This window comes from Psammomys obesus, unplaced genomic scaffold, assembly GCF_907164565.1.
Source record: "Psammomys obesus unplaced genomic scaffold, mPsaObe1.curated_primary_1811, whole genome shotgun sequence".
NCBI lineage: Eukaryota > Metazoa > Chordata > Mammalia > Rodentia > Muridae > Psammomys > Psammomys obesus.
Genome location: NW_026585742.1, coordinates 5711768 through 5735650, shown reverse-complemented (window position 1 = coordinate 5735650; position 23883 = coordinate 5711768). Strand labels below are relative to the sequence as shown.

The 23883-nt window shown below is 41.7% G+C and overlaps 2 protein-coding genes across 3 annotated transcripts in view; one reads left to right on the top strand and one right to left on the bottom strand.

Moving 5' to 3' along the window:
• The window catches only part of Atxn7 (ataxin 7), a 122005-nt gene extending 104262 nt beyond the window's left edge, over positions 1-17743 (bottom strand). Inside the window, exons 1-3 of one of the 2 annotated variants that reach the window (XM_055599127.1) lie at positions 17664-17743; positions 1295-1591; positions 990-1058 (exon numbers count right to left, since the gene is read on the bottom strand). In XM_055599127.1, the coding sequence (XP_055455102.1) occupies positions 990-1058; positions 1295-1580 (355 nt within the window). In that variant the 5' untranslated portion in view covers positions 1581-1591; positions 17664-17743. Of the gene's footprint in view, positions 1-989; positions 1059-1294; positions 1592-1914; positions 2002-17663 lie in introns of those variants that run through there. The other variant, XM_055599126.1, reaches the window with a different exon arrangement.
• LOC129670520 (cadherin-related family member 3-like) overlaps positions 15199-23883 on the top strand; it is a 68439-nt gene continuing 59754 nt past the window's right edge. Inside the window, exon 1 of the mRNA XM_055599029.1 lies at positions 15199-15204. Coding sequence (XP_055455004.1) covers positions 15199-15204 — 6 coding nt within the window. The remainder of the gene's footprint in view (positions 15205-23883) is intronic.

The window sequence follows — 23883 nt, the reverse complement described above, 5'->3', positions numbered from 1 at the left end:
TGTAAGCTCAGTACTCTGAATCCCAAACTTGACTCGAGGCCATGACCTTTCTCATTCTCACTACAGAGTGCCCAAGGTAGGCATTAGGAATCAAAAGTCGACTACTCCCAGAAAAAGGGTACCCTCAAAGACAAATCTAAGCTTTCAGATTCCTAACATGACTTTTATGGATAGGCTACCTTTAGCCATCTAACGAAAGGAGCCGTCTACCAAGTAGCTTAAGATCAGCCAATCGGTAGACTTTGATTTTACTGTTTATGGTTATCGAAACTTAGATGTTTGTGCCCTTACCTGGCAGAACCAACAATCACACAAATTCTACTGAGTGCACTCCTTGGTTGTGATGATCTACAGAAGCATCCTAAACTCTTTCTTTAATCCCACACAACGAAGGGCACAGGAAAGTAAAATACTATTTAAAGTTCAAATGCCTGTCATGGTGTTGAACACCTTTAGCCCCAGCACCCAAGAGGCAGAGGTGGGCAGAACTCTGAACCCAGCCTGATCTACAAAGAATGTTCCAAGACAGCCAAGGCTACACAGAGAAACCCTGTCTCAAAAAACCCAAAATAATGATGATGATGAAGTTCAAGATTGACCCTCGTTGCTTTAAGAAAACCTGTGTTGGTCAAGGTTTCTTCTCTACAGCACCCTCAGAGGTGTGTGGAACTACTTTCCAATGCTTAGAAGGCTGTTTCCTCCCCCGGTGTTTTCCATGACAACTAAAGGGATCTAGGTTAAATTCCCTGCCAATTTCCTATGCACATCACTTTGAAGCGCTGTTCTGGCTGCACCCAGGTTTCCAGAGGGGATCCGGGTCGCTGCCTTTAACAGAGCTCCTAGAAACCAACTTTTTCCAAATGCTCTGCCCGCCCTCTTCCAACCACTTCAGGAGCATCCTCAATGTGGCAAGCAGGGAAGGTGGGCTGAAGCAACAAGAAAACTTCCCCATGGTTGGGTACAAACTCCACCAGGGGGGCTGGACTCACCTTCCCGACAGAGCCCCATGACTTCGCGGTTTTTCCCAAACTCCTTGAAACTTTCATCCAATTCGGTCCCTAGGAGATATACACACACAGGAGGAGGGGAGAGGCAGGTCAGTGACCAGGAGTGTGACGCACGCTCACGCACGCACAGGGTAGGTGTGGGCACCTCCGCGTTCCACAACCCAGCGAACGATAGCATCTCTGACCCCCGAGGGGGCGGGTCGCAGGACACGGCGCGGGGGAGGGGAGCGGGGCTGGAGAAAAGGGGAGGCAGGGGGCGTGGGGAGCGGGGAGGCGTGGACACTCACCATCCTTCCCAGGAAGTTTGGAAGCTTCCACCCACAGATTCCACGACTGTCCCAGCATCGCTTCAGGACTGGGCAGGGGCCTGCGCTCCCCCACCGTCGCCATGGCGCCGGCCGAAGTGGTGGCGGCCCCGGGGCCGCCGTCCTCCGGCCGCGGGCGCCGCAGCGGCGGGTGCTGCCGCTGGGGCTGCAGAGGCTGTGGCTGCTGCTGCTGCTGCCGGGCGGCCGCTGCTCCGCCCGCCGCGCGGCGCGGCTCCCCCCTGACGTCATCCGCGGCCCGCTCCGACATTCTTTCCGCTCCTACAATGTAACAAAAAGGGGGAAAAGAGTGGCGCGGGGCCGCTTTTAAGGAGGCGCCGCAGAGTTCCGGCGGCGTGCGCGGCCCGCAGGCCGGTGGTGCTGACAGTCCCCGGCCCCCCCGGGCCCCGCCGCCGCCCCCGCCCGGGCGCAAAGTCCGCGGCGCCGCTGGCTTTCGCTTTCGCCTCCCGCGGCCCTCGCAGGGCGCCGGCTGCGGCCGCCACTGCGGCGCTGGCTGCCCGGCCCGGCCCGCCTCGGGAGGCCGGCACCCAGGGCCGACCCGCCGCGGCCTCAGCCCGCCCGCGCCCCCGCCCGCCGCTGCCCACCCTGCGGCCGCTCGCATCCCGGCCCGGCCGGCCGGCAGCCCCGCTCCTTCCTTCCGTCCGCGAGTCCGTCCGAGCGGCGGCGCCCGGCCGGCTCCCTTAAGCGGAGGCGCCTCCTGTCGCCTCCTCCCCCTCGCCGGTCCCTCCCTCTCTGCTCGCTCCGGCGAAGTTTGCACGTCAAGCCCCCGGAGTGGAGCCAGGGCGAAGTCGGAAACGCAGCCACCTATGGAAGAGCCGGCCGGTCGGCCCCGGCGCAGCGACGGCGGCGTCGCCGAGGCCCTCCCTCCCGAGCCTCCGGCACCGGCACTCCTCTCTGAGCTCGCGGGCGGCTGCACAGTAGCTGGAGCATGAATGGGAAGCCGCCACTGTGCGGACGCCCGGCAACTAAGGAGCCAGGGGCAGGTGTGGAAATGCCGCCCAGGTGTCTGCCTCGAGCCCCCACTGCACGGGGAGCCGTGCACGTGTACCTCCGTGCCCACAACTGAAGGTCACACTGTGTGTCCCGGGAACTTGACAGCAAGACGGTGGCCCACAAAAAATGAGTCTATCACTTTTAACTTGAATTGTTGTTTATGGCCGTCTTTCCTAGGATCGGATGAGAGAGAGCCCGTGGCTTAGGTAACATACAAAATCTGACACTGGTTGGTCAGATTTGATCACCAAATTAGGCACTAACACATAAACTTACCCCTGCCCCAATATGCACATACACAACTTTTGCTTAAGTGATGGCCTGGGAATCACCAAACAACTATAGTATTCATAGTAGTGGACCACAAGGAACCTTTAGTAAATGTTCCCATTATTCTGTTATCACAAATAATGTGAAAACTGGAGACAAAACTGAATGTAAGCATGATGTTTAACATGGCAGGAAGCAGCACTTTTCTAAGCTGTTCACGGCTCTGGTTTACAGGTGCTTTCTAGGTAGGTGAGGAGGAAGTGTGCTTTCTGTACTTGCTGTTGTTATTATTTGTTTGCTTTTTTTAATCACAAATCTCTAGTTTAAAGACAGGTGTGACCAACTTCTCTGGTTGAAGAAATGCCTAACTTACAAAAACCTTTAAAATGAAAGCAAAAGTGACTAAGGAATATTTCCATAATATATTAAAATCAGGACTCAGTGAAAGGATGTGATTTAGATACACGTTTAAAATCTTAAACTGGGTGTGGTGGTAAGTACCCACAGTCCCCAGTTACTTGGGTGGCTGAAGAAAGAGTATCTGCAACACAGTAGTGCAGACAAGGGTGGGATACACAATAACTTGTCTTAAATAAATAAAGCATAAACACAATGTTTGTTAGGCACATTTAGAAATTAATGTGTAGCTCCCCACCCCCTGGATTGCACACAAATAAGTCCAAAAAGGGGCAGTTGCTCCATGAACCCTCAGGCTCTATACCTACTCTTTCAACTAACTGAAGGTTGGAAATAGACTTTTTATATTTTACATGTAAATATTTTTTTTAATTTCCCTAAATACAATGGAACAACTATTTACACAGAATTTACATTTTATGCGAGTATTGTGCAGAAATGATTTGATGTATATAGAAAGATGTGTGTGGGTTATGTGCCATTTTACATAAGGGTCTTGAGCATTAATTTGGGTATGGGAGGGTCTGGAATACCAAGGGATGGATGTAATAAAAACTGATTGAGATGACTGGAAGATTTTTAAATTTAAAAATGAATTTCTGTATGTTTTAACTTCCTATATGACTATCAGTGAGCAAAATGCAAGGTTAAAACACACATTACCATTACAAATTGACATCGTTTATGTGTCTCCAATGCAAATTTTCAAATTTTTCATTAATCCTGAATCACTGAAACATATGCATAAATGTTTCCCAAGATACAATATATACAATTTATTTATTACTCTGAGTTTTGTTATCTTTCATTTAAGATAAATTAAAATTTGAATTCTACCGGTCCTTGGGACTGCTCAGTTAAAACTTAGAAGCATAACCTTTGAGATAGCAAAACCACAGAAAACCATTTGGATAGCACAAGGAGCTTGTATATGTTGAGTACAGATATTCTGATTGCTGGAAGTATAGAGTGAGAATGAAAATAAAGGACAAATGGCAAACATGAAGTATTGTCTCACTTCCTTAAACTCTGCTTGATTCTTCCGCCTTCACAATGATAATACAACTTTCACCCAATGAAGAGCAATATGTCAGTTTGAATTCTACTTGATAATTCTTTTGTTTACAAAGTTTTTAGCTAGTATAATAAAACAGAAAGAAGTTAAAATGATATACTGAATCTCAGCATCATAACAGTTATTAAAAATCACAGCTGTACACAAAGTTGTGTTATTTATAACTGGCAAAAAAGTTAAGTGTGGTGGCACATGCCTTTAATCCCCCCACTGGAGAAACAGTGGCATGTGGATCACTGTGAGTTCAAAACTAGCCTGGTCTACATAATGAGCTCCCAGCAGCCAGAGCTTCATAATAGAGAGAACGCCTCAAAAAACAAACAAAACAAAACTAACAAGAAAAGGGAGGTGGGACTCCAAAGCCAGTCTTCTTGTTGCTGGCTTGATAGTAGCTCTTCCATTCACAAATATGCAACCATCCTTGGGCAAGTTACCTAGTTTCCCAGTATGTCAGTTTCTTAATGTGTAAAACACAGATCATGCCAGCCTTCTTAGGACTACAGGAAAAGATCCTTTGAAAGCACTTAGTACCAAGCTTAAATAATGTGACTTGAATCAAACTAAACAACCCAGTCCTGAATGCAAGAGTATCTGTAGCATTGCATATCAATGACATTTACAACCAAATTAAAGAGGATGTAGAGACAAGCAGTTCCTGGCATTTCCTGGCCACGTCCTCTTTGTCTTTACCACCCATCAAAAGTCCTAATGCTTTATAGAAAAGAGATTCTGGTATTATTTACAGTTAATTTAGGTCTCCTAATTAGTAGTTTGAAGAGTTACCAATGGAAGCAAAACGGAAAAAATTCAGAGAGTAAGAAAGTGCATCTGCTATTCAAATGTTGGCAAGCTTTTTAAAGTATTCCTTCTACAAAGAACATTGTTTGTGAACAATAATAAAACAAATCCAAATATTTAGTTTTTCCTGTCAGGAAAGAAACTAACGAGCTTGTTTCTAAATATTCCACTCTCTATGCCCCCTCCCAAACTATAAAAAAATGGCCCATATAACTTACATACATTTAATATATTGTCATGATATGCAAGTGTGTCTTGTACAGAATCAATACTTCAGTACTTCTCTATACTTTAAATGCTATTTTATAATATTTGAATAAGGAAGTTATAATTTAATAAGCCGTTCCTGATTGCTTACTATATATTAGGCATCCTAGGAGGCATCTGCATAAAAAAAGCAACTTCACAGAACATATGAAAAAATTAACAATTAAGCATTTATCAAAATGCCTATGTTAAAAGCTGCTCATACAATCAGAATGTATGCAGTTTAAAAATAAGAGTGGATACCAGCACTCAGGGAAGCAGAGACAGGTGGATTTCTATGAGTTCAAGGCCAGTCTACAAATTGAGTCCAGGACAAAGTAAGGCTACACAGAGAAAACCTGTCTTGGAAAACCAAAACAACAACAACAAAAAAACATTCTTAAGATTCTAGAGCCTACACAAGCATTTTTGTTTGGGGGAAAACCAGTAGTCCCAATACAACGTTTTAATAAACCTGGAAACCAGTAACTTAAGTACATTAATGCGTGTAAATTATAGGGTTAGTTACAGATATTCTCTATTATCAACTTCAAAATCAGATTTGCTGAATTAGGAATATGTAGGCTCTTTTTTTTTTTTTTTTTTTTTTAATTCCACTAAAATTTGTAGAGCCTTGGTTATACCCTCTCTTGTTCATCTGGCCATACCTCTCTTTCTTCTGTTTTCTGGGCTCTGCTCTATATGAGGGATCTCTTAGGCCCTTCCTTAACTATTCTCTCTACTGACATATCGTGCAGCTTATCATGAACATATCAGTATTCTAGTAGAAAAAGAATGGTGAATAAACTGAATTCACCAGCTCAGTAGCCAGAATTTGCTGACAATCAAGTGCAGAATTAGAAATAATAAGAATGTTACAACAGTGAGGACCTAAAGATAATTATCTTTCTGAAGATTTAACCTATATACATATTCATTCTACAAAATGCACTGCTTACTACTCAGTTCAAAGCCTTTATTTGGTTTAATCTTTTCTGTCCACGCGCATGCATTTGCGTCTGTGTGTGTGTGTGCATTTGTGTGTGTGTAGTGGTATATTAATTATATCACCGAAACAGTCATCAGTTAGAGCTAACTGCTTAAAAGTAGAGAAAAATTTAAACCCACAATTTATAAATTATAGCATACAGGTAATTCATAAAATATAATTGATAATACCCAAATATTTCTAGATGTTTAATAGCTACCTGAAGTATAATGATAAATTTGATTTGAAATCTTTGAAGTCTTTAGGTTGAGAAATTAAAAAATTAAGCAGAGTTTAAGTAATAAAAACAAAATAGAAAACAGGCACAACATTAGCAATAAAATGAGGCCTACTGCATGGAGTTTTAGTGTACTGCCTCCTATGCAGCAAAAAGCAGAGGTTAACACACTGTTAGAAACAATTCCCTATGTCACTTTTGTACTGACAAAGCTTTCCCTGAACTGACTTGCAAATCTGCCTTCTAAAAAGCCAAGGAGTTAAGAGCACTACCACCTTCTATCCGCATGGCTCTGGGGAAATCACCCAGCCTCTCTTGTATTTGTTTCTTCAATTATAGAGGGAAAGAAAAAGATGCATTTTAGAAGAAGCACTAAGAAATCATCAGTGCAAACCATACAGCTGCTACTCTTGCCAGCACCACATCTGTCATGTGGTAAACCCCAATTTTATCCTGTCCACATTGTATTTGTAGGTGGTTTTGCTGAAGACATTTATTTAACATCAGTCCTAGCTCTCACATTTTGAGGGACTCCCCCATAGACTACAGAAAGAAACAAAAACTTATAGCATTCAAGGGTCTCTACAGACTGCCGTGCTTCAGCTCCACCACTTCTATGGATTCAGTTCCTTCCTGTCAGAATTCCATATCCCAGGCCAAGGCAGTGCCTCCACAGCTTCCTAGGGCTCCCACCTCCAGCCCTCTGGTGCTTTCTTTGTACACACAGGTCACACCATCTAAAATATACCAACCCACCCACACCCGGTTAACACTCTACCAGCCAATGAAGTTTGTCCTGAAGTTTCTTTTCTTTTATAAACTCTGTCCTGATCCTTCTCACTAAGCACATGGGAAGTTGTCTCTGCCGCTAAGTCACAGAACTTCAAGGGGTCAACAGCACGTGCTCTGAAATCAAAGCAGCAATGTGACCAGTGTATCAATGTCCCAGGGTTGGAAAGCTTGCATTTCCATATAAGGGGGTCATTTGGAACCTGGAACTCACTTTCTCAAACTATAATATGTGAGCTGGTCCCCAAGCCCGTTGGAGCTGAACTCTTAAAGAAAAACAGTCCAGGTGTTTCAGTGCAAGACAGACAAAATAGCACAAATGTTTCTTCCCTCTTTCCTTAGCAAGGGCCAGGTGTTAAGCCAAGCCATCAGAAAGCATGCCACCCTGGCTTTCCATTTTTCCCTTGTACCTTGATCCAGTAACTTATCTGGATTTTCTTGCTTCAAAAAAAACCAAACTGTTAAACAAAACTTTCATTCCCTTTTCTCCTTTTGAGTAGTAAATTTCGCCTTATGAGAAGGAAAAGGACTTCAGATTTGCAATTTTAAGTATATGTCACTAGTATGTGTTTGAAGAACTATCCATGACTGTGGTTCCCTATTTTTTTCTGCTAAGTGCACACACACACACACACACACACACACACACACACACACACACAAATTCTCATATGAAAAGCAAAGCTACAGGCCAGATATGGTAGTGTACACTTTTAATCCCAGCACTCAGGAGGCAGAGGCAGGTGGATCTCTGTGAAGCCAGGGCTACAGGAGAGGAAGGAGAGAAAAGAGGGGAGAGAAGTGAAAGCATTAGAAGAAAGGGGAGGGGAGCGAAAGTAGGGGACAGGAGGGGCCATTCAGTTTTAAATGTCATCATCAGTAGCTGAGAGCATATATTCAGACCTTCCTATTTTATAACTCAGATTCTCTTTTGATGAAAAAAAAAAAAAAAAAAAAACCTGGAGACTTTAATTCTTTCAATCTCATCCCTTACATGAAGAACTGTAAGAACAGAAAAGGGGAACTGAAAATTCTTTTTTTTTTTTTTTTTTTAGTTGAGCAAATATCTTTATTGAATGGTGGGGCATCTTTTGGGTACATGCCCAGAAGTGTTATAGCTGGATCTTGAGGTAACACTATTCTTAATTTTCTGAGAAAGTGCCAGATTGATTTCCAAAGTGGTTGTACAAGTTTACATTCTTGATGAAAAACATGCCTTTTATTATTTCCAAACCTTCTTGCCTCTCTCTAGAACACAAACATTCCTCACACGAGCATCGTTCAAATGGTTTCTGTGACACTGGGAGAAATCGTAAATGTGCTAGAATCCCACAAATATTTCTTGGAGAGAACCAAACAGATACTGTGTACTTCATTAAAAGTAAGTTCGTATGATCAAATACATCTTGAAGAAAGTAAAAAGATAATGCAGCCACTGTTGTACTGTTTTGGGGTTTTTGTTGTTTTGTTTTCTTTTGTTTTGCTTTTTAAGGCAGGATTTCTCTGTATTACCTGGGGAATCCAGGAACTCATTCTATGGACCAGGCTAACCTCAGAGATCTGCCTGCCTCTGCCTCCAGAATGCTGAGATTAAAGGTGTGTGCTGCCATTACCCAGCTCACAGAAAGGATTTTTACCCTGGGCTTTTGTTGTTTGTTTCTTATTTTTGTTTTTCTTTTTGTCAATATAGTTCATCTGCTGAGGCACTTGTATATGTAACAATTATAAAAATGGCAGAGTACAGACACACCTGCATTCCACACATAAAGATATACACACAGACAAAATTAAAAGTAATTGAAAATATATTAACAGAGACTGTACCTACTAGGATGGCTGTACTAAAAAAAAAAAGAAAGAAAGAAAGAAAGAAAAAGATTCACACAAAAGAATTCCATGCATGAGTGGTAGGAAGTACCCTACCCTTAGGGACCTTAGGGACCTACTTAGAATTACGTGCTAAATGCTTGGTCCAGTCTTCAGCGTTCCCGGAGGGCCACTAAGGAACAGCTCAATGGGAAAAGATGAAAACTAAAGTTTGTAGGAGTGGGTTATGATGTGGTAGTGCCCTGGGAAGGTACAACTTTTCTCTGTCCCACTCCCTAGATTCCATAAGGTGGGCAGTTTTGCTCTTCGGTGCCCTCCAGCCATCATAATGTTCTATAGCAATGCAGGCTCTACACATTGACCCATAAAAAAACTCTGAGCCAGGCATGGTGGCTCACCCCTACAATCCCAGCACTCTGGGAGGCAGAGGCAGACAGATCTCTGTAAATCTCAGACCAACCTGGTCTACAAAGTGAGTCTAGGATAGCCTGGACAAAGAGAAACCCAGTCTCAAAAGACAAACAAATAAAAACAAAACAAAACAAAAAAACTTCCTCTGTAATCATGAGCCAAAATAAATCTTTCCTCTGTTTAAACTGTTTTTCTGAGGTATCTGCCACAGCAACAGATGCTAACATATCCATAATCACCGTTATTATTATTATTATCTGGATGATTCATATATGAATTATGCAAAGCAAGCAAATCCATGGATCCAGAAGCCTGAAGAAGGGGGTACAAGGAACATAGCTTAAGATGGACAGAGTATCCTTCAGAGACGCTGGAAACACTGTGCAGCTAGACATAGGTGATGGTGGCACAAGACAAACAAAACAAGACATCAAACTGCACATTGTAAATGGGTAATTCAATAGTGTCTGAGCAGCATCCACAAGGCCAACATTTAAATTTGGGAAATTTCACAAAAAAAATTCATGATTGACTTCTGTTGAAAAGGCTCTATGGGAAGGCCAGTCCTGGAGCTCATCTCTGCCACTGCCTCACTAGGGACAGGAGGAGTGCATGGTGTCCACAGCAGATTCTCAACCTTCCTAACGTGTGACCCAATTCCTCATGTTGTGCTGGCCCCAATCATAAAATTACTTGGTTACTTCTTCATAACTGCAACTTTGCTACTGTTATGATTCGTGATGTAAACATCTATCTTTTCTGATGATCTTATGCAACTTCTGTAAACAGGGGTTGATACCTATAGGTTGAGAACCATTCACTGGTCTACATCATCTGATAGCCGCCAGGAGCCAATGAGTTAACAGGCTTACAACCTGAAGGAAGGCTTAGAGGGTAAGAGCTTTCTGCTCTTCCACAGGGGCTACACGGTGGTTCACAACTATCAGTAACTCCATTTCCAAGGGATTTGATACCTTCTCATAGCCTCCTAAGATACTGCATACATGTGGTACACAGAAATACATACAGGTAAAACAGTTACATACAAAAAATAGTAAAAATAATCTTTAAAAACATGCTTAAAGCTGACATGTAGTGATTAATAAACGTTGATAACTTTATGTTTTATGATCCCTCATATTCTTTTGTTTTTTGGTTCTTGTTTTTCAAATAGGACCTCATGTTGCCCAGGTTAGCCTTAAACTCACTATGTTATCAAAGCTGCCCTTGCATTTCTGACGTCCCTGCTTTCACCTCAAACATGCTAGAATTATAATCATAGGCCATTCTAACTCAACTCCTTGTCCTCTTTCCAAAAGGACTGGGATATTTATGTTTCAACTATTTTGTTGTTGCTTTTAGAAATAAAAGTACAGCATGTGACATTGCAGTCCAACAGGAAGAAACGGAAAGAGAACCAAGACAAAAATTTTAAAGCAACAAGCAAAATAATACCATATGGGTACAGTGGTGAAAGGTGATGGAGACACACCCATGCACAGACAGGCCGCCTAGAGGACTCCAGGCCTGTGGAAGGTGGGAAGCAACAAGTCTAAGTCTTCATACTTAGAACAGTCCGGGTAACTCTAGACTTGCCCAAACAGGGTAACAAGCTCTAATTCCTTGCCCTTAAAGGGATTTCATATACTATTCATATTTTAAACAATACTTTTATAACCAGGCCCCTTCCAAAAGCTATTTTATAAAAGGAGAAACTAAATTTGAGGCTTTGGGGAATGGTCACAAAGCTGCCTCCAGGGATCAGCAATAGCATGGTTTCCTACAATCAGAAGCCCTTTCTTCTGCCCAAGACAGGGCTTTTAACTTGTACTGTTCCCAAAGACCATTTCCTTCAGTCCCCTTCTCCCTTCTACCCCAAATGCTTTCCAGCTAATGAACTGGCTGAACACCCTGGCTCGGCAGTGTCCCTCACTACCCAATCCAGACTTTCTAACCTCCTCACCCACTCCTCTTTGCAAACTCTCCTCTAGCTAAGCCAACTACTGTGTCCAGAACATACTATTCAGGCATGAAAGTTTTTTGTAAAGGGGCTAGAGAGATGGCTCAGCAGTTAAGAGAACCATCTGCTCTTGGAGAGGTCCTGAGTTCAATTCCCAGCAACCATATGGTGGCTCATAACCATCTATACTGGGATCTGATGCCCTCTTCTGGCATGCGGGTATATATGAAGATACAGCACTAATCTACATAAGATAAATAAATCTTCAATAAAAAAATATTTTTGTAAACACCATTATCTTTTTTTATTTGTGTAGTCTTGGCTGTCCTGGACTTGCTTTATAGACTAGGCTGGCCTCGAACTCAAAGAGCTCTGCCTGCTTCTGCCTCCCAGAATGCTGAGATTACAGGCGTGTGCCACCATACCTGGGAAACACCATTATCTCTTAATTTCCTTATACATTTTTCATTCTATTGTGTCTCTGTGTGTGTACATGTAGTGTATTCGGGTCTGTGTACCTGGAAGGCCACAGACTGATATCAGTTTTCTTATTCTATCACTGTTCCCTGGGTTTTTCTGAGTCAAAGTTTCTCCCTGAACCTGGAGCTCACCGTTGCAGCTACGATCTCCTAGCCAGCAAACCCCTAGAATCTACCCATCTGTACCCCAGCACTAGATCACAGGCCCAGGGCTTCAGCTGGCTTTCTGCATGTTTACTGGGGATACTGAGGCCCCTGCTTTACCAAGTAGACCATCTTCCCAATCCTACTATCATCATTCATTTATTCATTCATCTATTCATCCATTTATTTATTTATTTACTTACTTATTTTTTATTTATTTGGGATTGCGGTAAACATAAAATCACCATTTTAACCATTTAAAAATGTACAACTAAAGGCATTTTATTAAATTCATAGTGTGGTACAACAAATGTCATAATGTTCAACAACATTTTACCACCCCAAGGAAACCCCAAACTCATAATGACATTTTCTGAGCTTCCTCTGATCCCTAAGAAATCCTACCTCTGTAGATGTGCCTATCTGAGATATCTTCTGTGAATGGAGCCATACAGTATTACATACATTGAGTGCCTGGCTTTCTTCCTCTAGCACAAGTTTTCAAGATATATACGTGGAGTATGTATCAGAATTTTGTTCCTCTTAGGGTAAATAATAGTAGTTCCCTCTGGTCCAGTTTCACTTTATATGCATTCGATTACTAACAGTCAATTTCCATCTGAAAATAAATGGAAAATTACAGAAATAAGAAATTTATAAGTTTTAAATTGTGTACTATTCTGAGCGGTGTGACAAAATTTCCAATCATTCCTCAACAGCATACTCAATGTAAAAATTATCACTTCATTTAATGGATCCACACTGTATACTACTTCTCTGCTAGTTCTACAATGGAAGTAGTGAGCTATTGGCACACAGCAGAATTTCACAGCATAATTTAGATTGACTTCAATAGTTTTATTTTCTTATATTAGCCATTAATGCTTCACAAATCACTGAGGAATGCCTTATGGTATAGATTATATCCCTTATCCTTTTTGGAGATCTAATGCACTGTTGTCTTTTGGCCTAAGCTATTAGAACTGCCACTGTACAAATAGTCCCACTGCTTTTACCTTACTATCTATAGTCTATCTTACTATCTACTGTGGCCCCTGTGGTTCTATTAACAGAAAGCTGACATTTGTCCTGTACTTCTCTTAGATAAAAGCTAAAGCCCATTCAATGGGCTTTAAGGTCACAGACATTTTTTTTACCTGCCTGATTTTATGCACTACCACTTTCTCCCACATGCTCACTCAGAGCTGCCTCTTCTCTTTCTTAGACAGTCTGTGCATGCTTCTGCCTTCCTTCTTTCCATCAGCTGTGTTATCCCCAACAGAGCTCAACAGCTTACTCTTTCAGCACTAAAGGCCAAGTGTCACCTTCTCAGAGTCCTACCTTACTCACTGCCATTTAAAATGTCAAGCCCCGCCTCTTAGTAGCACTCAACATCCTCCTGACCCTGCCCTATATTCTTTCTAAACAGTCACCATCTAATACAAGAAATACTATATTTCCTATGCTTGCTGTCTTCTATCATTTCTTTTCCAATGAAAGCTAAGTATAGTGTGGCCATTAAAGAAACAAGGTAGATGTTTCTCAAAAACATTTAAAATAAAATCACCATATTCCTTAGCAAAACTAAAGCCCAAACGGGAAAACAGCAAACCTTGCCCTTACTCCAGTCCAGCATCTGGGATGATGCGGTGAGATGGGCAGCCCTTCCCTTGCAGTTTTGTTGTTGGTAGCAGGGACCCTCTCTCTTAGAGCAGCTCCAGCCCATGCCTAGAGCTTGATTTGGTGGATATCCCATGGTTCTGACATCTGAAATTTGGTGGTCTTCTTCAAAGTTTCATGCAGTAGACTCTCAGGGTCTTCTTGCAGTTGACTTCTTAAAGTCAACTGGGCCACATACTGCCTACCTCAACATCTCTCTAAAACTATGGCTTAGAGATCCCCTCAAATCTTATACCTTTCATGCTTGCAAAACCAGTACCACATGGGTGGCACTACCAAGTTCTGCTGCCAGCTTAGGATGGAGCTGGCCACACCGAAGCAGAGCTGCCTCAGCCTTCCCAGGCTGACCCTGGAAGACACATCCCTGGAGGGTTGCTTTGCACAGAGGATCCGTTGCAGCATTCTCAGTCTAGGTTGTCTCCTTCAAATGAATTTACATTTTTGTGAGATGGAGCCTCCAATGAGTGGTCCCACCCTCCAGGCATTTTCCTATTGTTCCAGTGCAGGTACCAGGTTTCTCTTTAATGGTATGATTCTCTTTAATAATGACAGCTATTTTTAAATGGCCTGGGCTTTAGCTATGAACTGGCGCACACTCTTTTCCTTGCCAAACGGTAGTATTTTCATCATTCTGTTTCACCTGTTGTTCTCTCTCACTGTAAATCTGGATTAAGTACTGAGCACAAACTGAATGTTATCTTGTCTTAAATTTTCTCTGCCAAACAAATTATTCCATTACTTTTCAGGCTAGTCTCATACAAGTTCTCAGTGCACAAACAAAATAAAGTCTGATTCTTTGCCATAATATAACATGAAAAGCCTCTAGTTCAGTTCTACCCAGGGTCCTTGTTCCTTTCTGAGTTCATGAAACTTCCACTTGTCTGCATTTTTCTCAGTATTTTGGTCTTCCAAGCTCCCACCAAAATGTCCCATTGATCTCTGGTTACATCATTCTATAGCTTTTTCAGCCCAGTTGAAGATTCTTCTGACATTTCCTCCTGCAAGCCAGGACCAAAGACCTACAAACCATATGGTCAGGGTTACCATAGCAACAAGTGCACTTCTTTCACCCCCTAGTACCACTATTCTGTATTATAGTTATTTGTCTGTTGCTGTGACACATGCACATACACATGCACACACACATACACACAAAAGCCTAATGTAAGGAAGGAAAGGCTTGTTTGGTTTGGTTTGGTGTGGCGTGGCGTGGCATGGCGTGGCGTGGCGTGGTGTGATATGGTGTGGTGTGGTATGGTTTCAGAGATATAGGCCACTGAAATGGGAAGAAATGGAGGCAATCTCCTGAAGTTACTGGTCTCACAGAATCTATTCAAGAAGCAGAGAGATAGACCCTGGCAGCCAGTTTGTTTTCTCCTTCTGATTTAGCCTAGGACGTCTGCCCTTTGGATGCTATGGCCTATATTCTGGATGGGCCTTCCCACTCATTAAATCTGGGTATAGACTCCCTCAGACATGTCCAGAGATGTATCTGCTAGTTGATTCTGTCCCCTGTCAAATGAGAATATTCGCTGCCACATGGTAGCGCAGTAATGCAGGTATAGAAGAAAGCAAGTCAGAGTTAATGTCTCGCTTATTTCTGGAACCTAAAGAATGTTGAACTTAACAAACAGATGGTGATTTCCAGATACCAGAATTTAGGAGCAATTTAGGTCAAAGAATACAAACCCTTGGCCAAATGAGAATACGTTCAAGAAAACGATTCTCTAAGGCAGGGTTTATAGATGATATATACCTGAAAATTGATGACAAGGGGGCACAGTGGTACAAACTTTCAGTTCCGACACTCGGGGGCAGCCTGGTCTACAACAGGCCAGCAAAAGCGACAGAGTGAAGCCCTGTCTTTATTTTCTCTCTTCGGAGCTGAGGACCTTGCGCTTGCTAGACAAGTGCTCTACCACTAAATCCGCAACCCCAAGGACCTACCTTTAAAACAAAAGAAGAAACAGAGAGACAGGAAGACAAAGAGACAGAGAAACAGATAAGAAACTGCTAAGACAGTAGATCTTAAATATTCTCAATATAAAAGGAAGATTAACCATGTGTGACAACATTTACTATTTAATCATTTCAATGTATGCATTTCAAAGCAATATACTGTGTATAACAAATACATGTAACTTGTATTTACTGGTTAAAAATGAGAATAAGAGAATTTTGTATTCCTTAAGATTATCAAGTTATCTCTGGTGTAAATTGGGCTCTGTAAGCACTACCTGAGGAAGGGCCTGCACATAAAGAGGCTGCCACTTGAAACTGGTCCTGGGCTTGCCACATCCTCGCAGTCCCATCTGGCCCACTTGACTCTGCTTTCTGTTCCTACACTTCTGAGTGTGTGATGCTTCTTTCCGTATCGTTTTGTTTACTTCCTGGCATAGTACAAGACTTTCCTACAGTATCATATAATGCTTCCCTCAGTACAGTACTCAAGCATATATGTCATATAGTCCACAGAAACTACTACCTATTCTATTTGTTCTCCAACAGATAATCTCTTTGCACACAGAAGATTCCAGTAAATGACTCTGCATTAAGGAGATTCTTTGGTATTTTTTCAACATTTTTTTTCCTTCTTGGACCCCACTACTACCAGTGGCCACCAACCATACTGGAAAAGCCCTGTCCCCTCTTTTGTTACCTGTCCAATATTTCACAATGAATATCAAACATTACGATGACTCTAATGATAATCACTGACAATACCACTGCACATCTGGTCCTTCAGCATAGAACTAGAATATTAATGGGTGTATTTTATAGAGCATAGGTTTCATAGCTGACTAGCTCCTGTTCTTTTAAATACAAAACTGCCACATTCCTGAAGCTTACACTTTGGTAATAGTGAAAGTGTTATCTTTGCAGATGAATGTGCATACTGTACAATATGTTTCCCAGTTTTGCTACACTTACTTAGAGTCTGACTCGAGCATGCATTTGTTGCCTAAGTATATGCTATTTATGAGTTTGAAATTTCTTAAGTTCTTCCTGCCCGAATTCTGTTCAGTTGGTTCTTCAATGACTCAGCATAAACTGAATTTTAACTTATAACTAACCTCCCCCCCCCCCCATTTCCTTTAAGGGTAGATAGAAGGGTCATATCTTACCACTAATCTAACTCTTCCAGGTGGTTCAGAGAGATGGTTCATTAGGTAAAGGCATTTGCCATAAATCTTGACATCCTGAGTTAACTCCACAGACCCATATGATAGGAGAGAAGCAAGTCCTACAAGCTGTCCTCTGACCAACATGTGCATCCATGTGTACACACAAACACAAGACAGAGTGACACACAGAGAGATACACCATAAATGGATGTCATAAAAAACTTATGCTCTTGTAGGAATTCTTACCTTTCTTCAAATTCTGCGACACTTAGCTATACTGTCCTCAATACTGACTGCACAGTGTAGTGAGAGGCTACACTGACTGCGATTGCTCTCCCCGAAAGACTGCAGGACTGCTGTTCCACACTGTATGGGGAGGGAAGGCTCAAGCTGGTGATGTTGGACATGGGGAAAAAACTATGAGGGCTTACATACTGGACAACAACCTTTGGAAAGAGTGGCAGACTATAGTAGAGAGCTGGGAATCCTGTCACTAAAGAATTCCTGAAACGGACCAGCTGGTGGTGGCATATGGCTTTAATCCCAGCACTTAGGAGGCAAAGGTAGATGGGTTCCAGGCAAGCCTGGTCTACATAGTGAGTTACAGGATAGCCATGGAAACACTTTCTCAAAATAACCAAAAAAACCAAACAAACAAATTCCTGAAGCTTGAACAAATGTCTGTATGTTCAGTTGCTTTTTAGCTAAGAAGAAAATACCCAACAGGACCACTGTACTACTTCTATTCACTGTCACCTAACACTAAGAACTTCATGTCTTAAAGTTAGACTTAAAACCTAAGATTCCTCACAGATACTTAACATTACTCAAATTCTATTACAACTGGAAGCAATGTATTCATTCAGCTATGCTATATCAAAATAGTCAGTTACCTTTTCTTTGGAGTACAAGCCAAAAATCCTGATTGATTTATCAGTGAATCTTCATCTGCGGCAATTGTGGAAGTACTTTCTTCTTAAATCTGTTTGGGAAAAAAAAATAGCATAAGAATAAAATAGTGGATACAAAGCTAATAAGAAATCTATAATCTTATTAGGTGCCACACGTTTTAAATTATTACATGTGTTTTTTTATTTTTTATTTATTTTTATTATTTTTTAAATTTAATTTTATTTTTTTATTATTAGTTACATTTTATTAACTCTGTATTCCACCTGTATCCCATTCCCTTATTCCCTCCCAATCTCACCCTCCCTCTCTCATCTCCTCCCTGCCCCTTTCCAAGTCCACTGATTGGGGAAGACCTCCTCCCCTTTCATCTGACCCTGTTTTATAAGGTATCTTCAGGACTGGCTGCAAAGTCCTCCTCTGTGGCCTAGCAGGACTCCTCCTCCCTTGGGGGGGGGGGGAGGAGGTCAAAGAGCCTGCCACTGAGTTCCTGTCAGAAATAGTCCCTTACTATACGAAACCAATTGGTTACTGAGCTACCATGGGCTTCATCCAAGCAAAGGTTCTAGGTTATATACATACATGGTCCTTGGTGGAGTGTCAGTCTCAGAAAAGACCCCTGTGCCCAGATATATTTGGTCCTTGTGGAGCTCCTATTCTTTCCACATCATACTAACTCCCCTTCTACCGAAGGTTTGGTTATGAATCTTAGTACCTGTTTTGAAACACTGATAGGTAGAGTCTACATGCTGGAGAGGTGTGGAGAAAGGGGAACCCTCCTCCATTGCTGGTGGGAATGTAAACTGGTACAACCACTTTGGAAGTCAATCTGGTGCTTTCTCAGACAGTTAGGAATAGTGCTTTCTCAAGACCCAGCTATACCACTGCTAGGTATATACCCAAAATTTGCTCAAGTACACAATAAGGACATTTGCTCAACCATGTTTGTAGCAGCTTTATTTGTAATAGCCAGAACCTGGAAACAACCCAGATGTCCATCAACGGAGGAATGGATACAGAAATTGTGGGTTTTTTTAGACAATGGAATACTACTCAGCAATCAAAAACAAGGAAATCATGAAATTTGCAGGCAACTGGTGGGATTTAGAAAAGATCATTCTGAGTGAAGTATCCCAGAAGGAGAAAGACAAACATGGTATATACTCGCTTATATAGACCTACAAGATATGATAAACATAATGAAATCCATACACCTAAAGAAGATAAACAAGAAAGCGGACATGGGGTAAGATGATCAATCCTCACTTAGAAAGAAAAATGGGATGTGCACTGGACGTATGACAGGAGTCTACCACGGAAGGCATCTGAAAAACTCTACCTAGCAGTGTTTCAAAGCATATAAGACTCATATTACATGTGTTTTGAAGCTAAAATTCAAGGCACTTTAACAATTCGTCAACAAATGCAATTTATTTTTATGATGAACTTAATTCACTGGATTTATAAAAAAAAAAAAAAAAGTAGAAACCAATCACTGACTAGTCAAATATGTCCAGAGTCAATATCTTTGGGCTTAAAAACCATTGTGTGAATTTTCCATTAATAATTTCCATTTAATTTGGGGAGAAAGGTGGGTTTGAGACAGGGTTTCTCTGTGAACTCTTGGCTGTGCTCTACTCCCTTTTATAGACCAGGCTGACCTCGAACTCATGAAGATCCACCTGTCTTTGCTTCCACAAGTGCTGGGATTGCAGGCAGGCACCACCATGCCCTGCAATGACCCACCATGCCCAGCTCCACTTAATTTTCAATGTTGCTATTTGAAAGCCCATGCCTATGAAACCTGTCAAATCATAGCTTCAAAATAACAGGCACACACTGAATATCTGGAATGCTGACTCTGCCCTTTACAATTCAACAGCATAAAAAAGCAATACAGATTTTAAACAGGAAAGAAAAACTCATTAATTTATCTTCCTAAAATGCACAATGAAATTGTGTCCTCTGTTATCTTTTTGTGTATGTATGTACTACACACAAAATGGGAGTACTATTTAATGTGAGGGGAGGCAGTGAAGTCAGTAATCAAAACATTGATGATTAACACACTAAAGTTTAAAACTAAGATGATATTCAACTTAAGAGAGAAGAGAGTAGCAAAGAGTGGCAATGACACAGCTGTGAGGCAAATACTGTCAGAGTACAAAACACAGGCAACCCAGGCATAGTGGCATATGTCTTTAATCCCAGCACATAGGAAGCAGATCTCTGTGAGTTCAAGGCTAGTCTGCTCTACATAATGAGTTCCAGGAGAGCCACAGCTACAAACTGAGACTCTGTCTCCAAAACAAAAACCACAGGCAGGTTGATTTCATATAGAAAATTCATTATGCACACATTTCTACTGTAATTTCCACTGTCTATATAACAAGGGAAGTGGTGAGAAGACTGGCTGGTCACCTTTTATTTTCACACACTTCTAAATGGGAACGTACACAGTTCCATGCCTTGAGATGTTGAGATACCAATGCACTGTCCCAGAAAGTCAGTGACTAACATTCTATGTCAGGCTTTCTCTACTTACTCCTAATTATCTTTATAGCGTTCAAATTATTCTTGAGTTATATTCTCCTTCCCTCCCTTTCTACAGGTAGCTTCAGCTTCATCCCCTCACAAAATGCTACTCAGTAAGTACTCCTTCCTGTCCTCATAGACCAGACTTTCTTCTGCAGACTTCTAATTCTTTGCTAGTCTTCTGTCCTTCAAATCTTTTTCTGATTTCTAGTTTAGTGTTCCTGCTCTGTCTTCTAGTAAAAGCTTCTAACCTCCTTTCATGCCTGTCTTGAGCCAAAATTGTTTTCTTTGCACTGTAAGCAGTTTATAAGCATGCAAAAATCTTTACTCACAGTTATCTACAAAGTACAGTAACAGACACAGTCAATACAGGTGTTAGTTTGGAAGCAGTACTTCTCCTCTCTGAAGGTCACTCCTTCAGAACAAACTAGAGTTGGGACATCTTCTCTCACTTGGCCCTAAGTCACTAGGCAAAGCCATTTCTCAATTTTCCAGCATGGTATTCCAGGTATTTTCCAAAGCATCCAAAAAGTCACAAAAGAAGTGACGAAATCTCTTCTGAGATAAGTTTGGCTTTAAAAGAATTCACCGTTCATTAGTCAATATCTTCCTAAGTGTTTTAAGGAAGCCTATATTTACAGGAAGATAGCAGTGGTGTTTACTGCTTAGAAACGGCCATGGATCTTCAGTAGGAAACATATGTGCTTTTTGAAGTTCTCTCCTCTGACTCACAACAAGGATGTGTTCAGAGTGCCATCATTATGACCTTGTTTATTAGAGGGGAGAAGATGAAGGGCTCATCATTTGCTGGGACTGTCCATGCAGAACAATGGTTCCAGTTGAAACTAGAATCCAGGCCTTTCCAGCACACTAAACTGCTTCGGCATCAGTCTAATTTTGTTCTGCAAAACAGTGAAAACAATGAGCTAGACAGATTTTCTTAGGACCAAAACCTTCAAACCTTTATTTACTTAATATCTACCTATGTAATAAGCACTTAATATTTATTTATTTATTTTTGGTTTTTCAAGACAGTTTCTCTGTTGACAGCCTTGGCTCTCCTGGACTTGCTTTGTAGATCATGCCAGGGTTGAACTCACAGAGATCCACCTGCCTCTGCCTCCTGAGTGCTGGGTTTAAAGGTGTGTGCTACTGTGCCTGGCTACGCATTTCATTTTTAAAGATTATTTTTATATAAAGGTTTGCTAGAAGTAGGAAGAGAAAAAAACTATTAAGATAGGACATCATTTTTGTTTTGCTTTTTTGTTGTTTTGTTTTTACAAAATCCCGAGAAAACCAGGTTCAATTTATTATTTCCTACAGGTGCTGCCTTGTCTCCAGTGCCCTCTTCTCTAACTAGAGTCATCATATTTTTTATTATGGAGCTCGGAATTCCTTGTCAGACTCCAAACTAGACAGAAGCCTCAACTCAGACACCCAGACTATTCTCCTTGGATCAGGAACAGGGAGAAATGGTCTACTTTAGTTTAGGCTGGGACAGCCCGTGTGTTCACTAGTCTACAGGAAAGGGCCAGTCAGTAAGGAGTCAAGAAAGGAATAACCTTGTCAGAGTGAACATGTTGGGAGAAGTCACTGGCAGTCAGGGAAATGGCCTCTGTGTGGGATGGCAAGGAAGCTCAGGTTTTTCCATGCACAGCACCATCCCCAACGTCCTTCCATCCCACAGTTCCCAGCACTCCGCCTCTAGCACATAGGGCTCCCTCCTTATAGGCAAGCTTGTTTTTTTTTTTTTTAACTGATTTTTGATAACAACAACAACAACAAAAATTTGGCTCAAGAAAGTAACATATTTTATAATAACAAAAAAGGCGGATATTACCTGATTATTATAAAACAAACAAAAAGACACTGCAGAATGCTCAACAGCTCAGAAATATACCCTAATTTACTTACAGAGAGAAGAGCCCATGCTAATACATAGGCAGGGTTATGTTGACTTTCACAGGGAAAATAATTTATTTTCTAGGACTAACATTGCTATTATGTCCTTTTCAAGACACTAAAGCCCTGTTGCAACTTTACTCATAGTCTGGATCATTTCTCCTTATATGATGCAGTCTGTCAAAATTACACAACTACTGGCAGAGGAAGAAATAGCAAGGTATACCAAGACAGTGTCGGTTTGAAATATTAACAGAACAACCTTTCTTGCTGTTTTTTAAAGCTTCTTAACCTCTTAGCAAAGCTCTGAGTGTGAGCCAGGCTCTGAAGGAGGCATTGAAAGAGGCCATACAAGCAGGCCCAACAGGAAGCTCAACCATGATTCTTACCTGATCCCTTTTGTGAGTTTGAGCTAAAAAAAAAAAAAAAAAAGGTGGAAGCTTGAAAGCTGACTCCAATCTCTGTTCCTCATAGGAAAAACCTGAAAGCCAAGAGCTTTTCTCAGCCTGACCATAGGTTGCATTCAAACAGATGTGCTGAGGCTGTGCTCCTTACAGCAAGCAGAGCAACTGTGGCATACTAGTTGCGCTCCCTAATTCCCAGTTTTACCTTTTTTCTACCCTTTGATCCTAAGAACAGATAGGCCATCGGGGCTTTGTTGTTGATGTTTTGTTGCTGTTGTGATCTTGAAGGAAATATATATATATATTTGTTGCTAACATATAAACACTGGAAATGTACACATAAAATTTCTCTTGGAAATTCCAAAAATTTGGCTACAGAAGCAAGCCCTCCTCCAAGGGTTACCTGACTGGTACTGTACCATGGGCTGTCTTTTGTAATAGGTGAACACTTTGCAAACTCCTCACCTTGTTGCCATGCACACTTTCTCTTAAGCCTGTTCCCTCTGAAGGAAGCTATGATCTGTAGTCTTCTCTTAAATGAAAAGACTATAACCCCAAATTTAAGATTAGGTTATTCATCAGCTGAGGTACACACAAAAAACAAGCAGGTACATCTCAGTAACTGTGGATTAACACGGTGCCCAGCTTGCTTTCTTCTGACCTCAGTGGCACTTACTATCACCCTAACTGGACTTTTTCCTGGAAAATCAAAGTTAAAAACTAAATCGTGTACTTTGCACAATCTAGAGAGTCCCCTCTTCAAAGGCCAAACAGAGAGTGATAGGCCTTTGAGACGCCTCTCTAATCACTCAGCTGGGCTCAGTGTAGAAACATACCCATGTAGAGAGAGCGAAGGCCAACTATATGGAAGGATGCCAGCAGCTCTGGTCTAGCTCCAGAGGTACATTCCAGTTCCTGTAGTCTGTTCTAGGGCCTTCTCTACCCTCATGTGACTCATTTCTTTGGACTTCAGAGCGTTTGATGAGACAGGATCATACATGACAACCCAGACGAGGCTGGAATGCATCTTGGAATTCGTCCTGCCTCATCTTCTCTACACTGTGACTATAGGCATAATGGCCACTGTTTTAAAGTCTCACTTTCTGACAGATTCTACATAGCACACTAAGTTCAGCTGCTCTTCTGCTTTCCACCTGATCTCTTGTCTTAGCCTTTACACAGGTGCAGTTCCCGGAGCCCAGACGCACATAGTTCAAGTGGTCTCTTCTCCAAGCTGCACTGAGGTTAACTGGGCTCCCATTTCTGTTTATTTCAGCTGAGGGAGGTCACCAAAGCTTTTTTCCCCCATTGATTGTGACTGAAGTACACTATTTTACCATTACTCTACAAAAAAAAAAAAAAA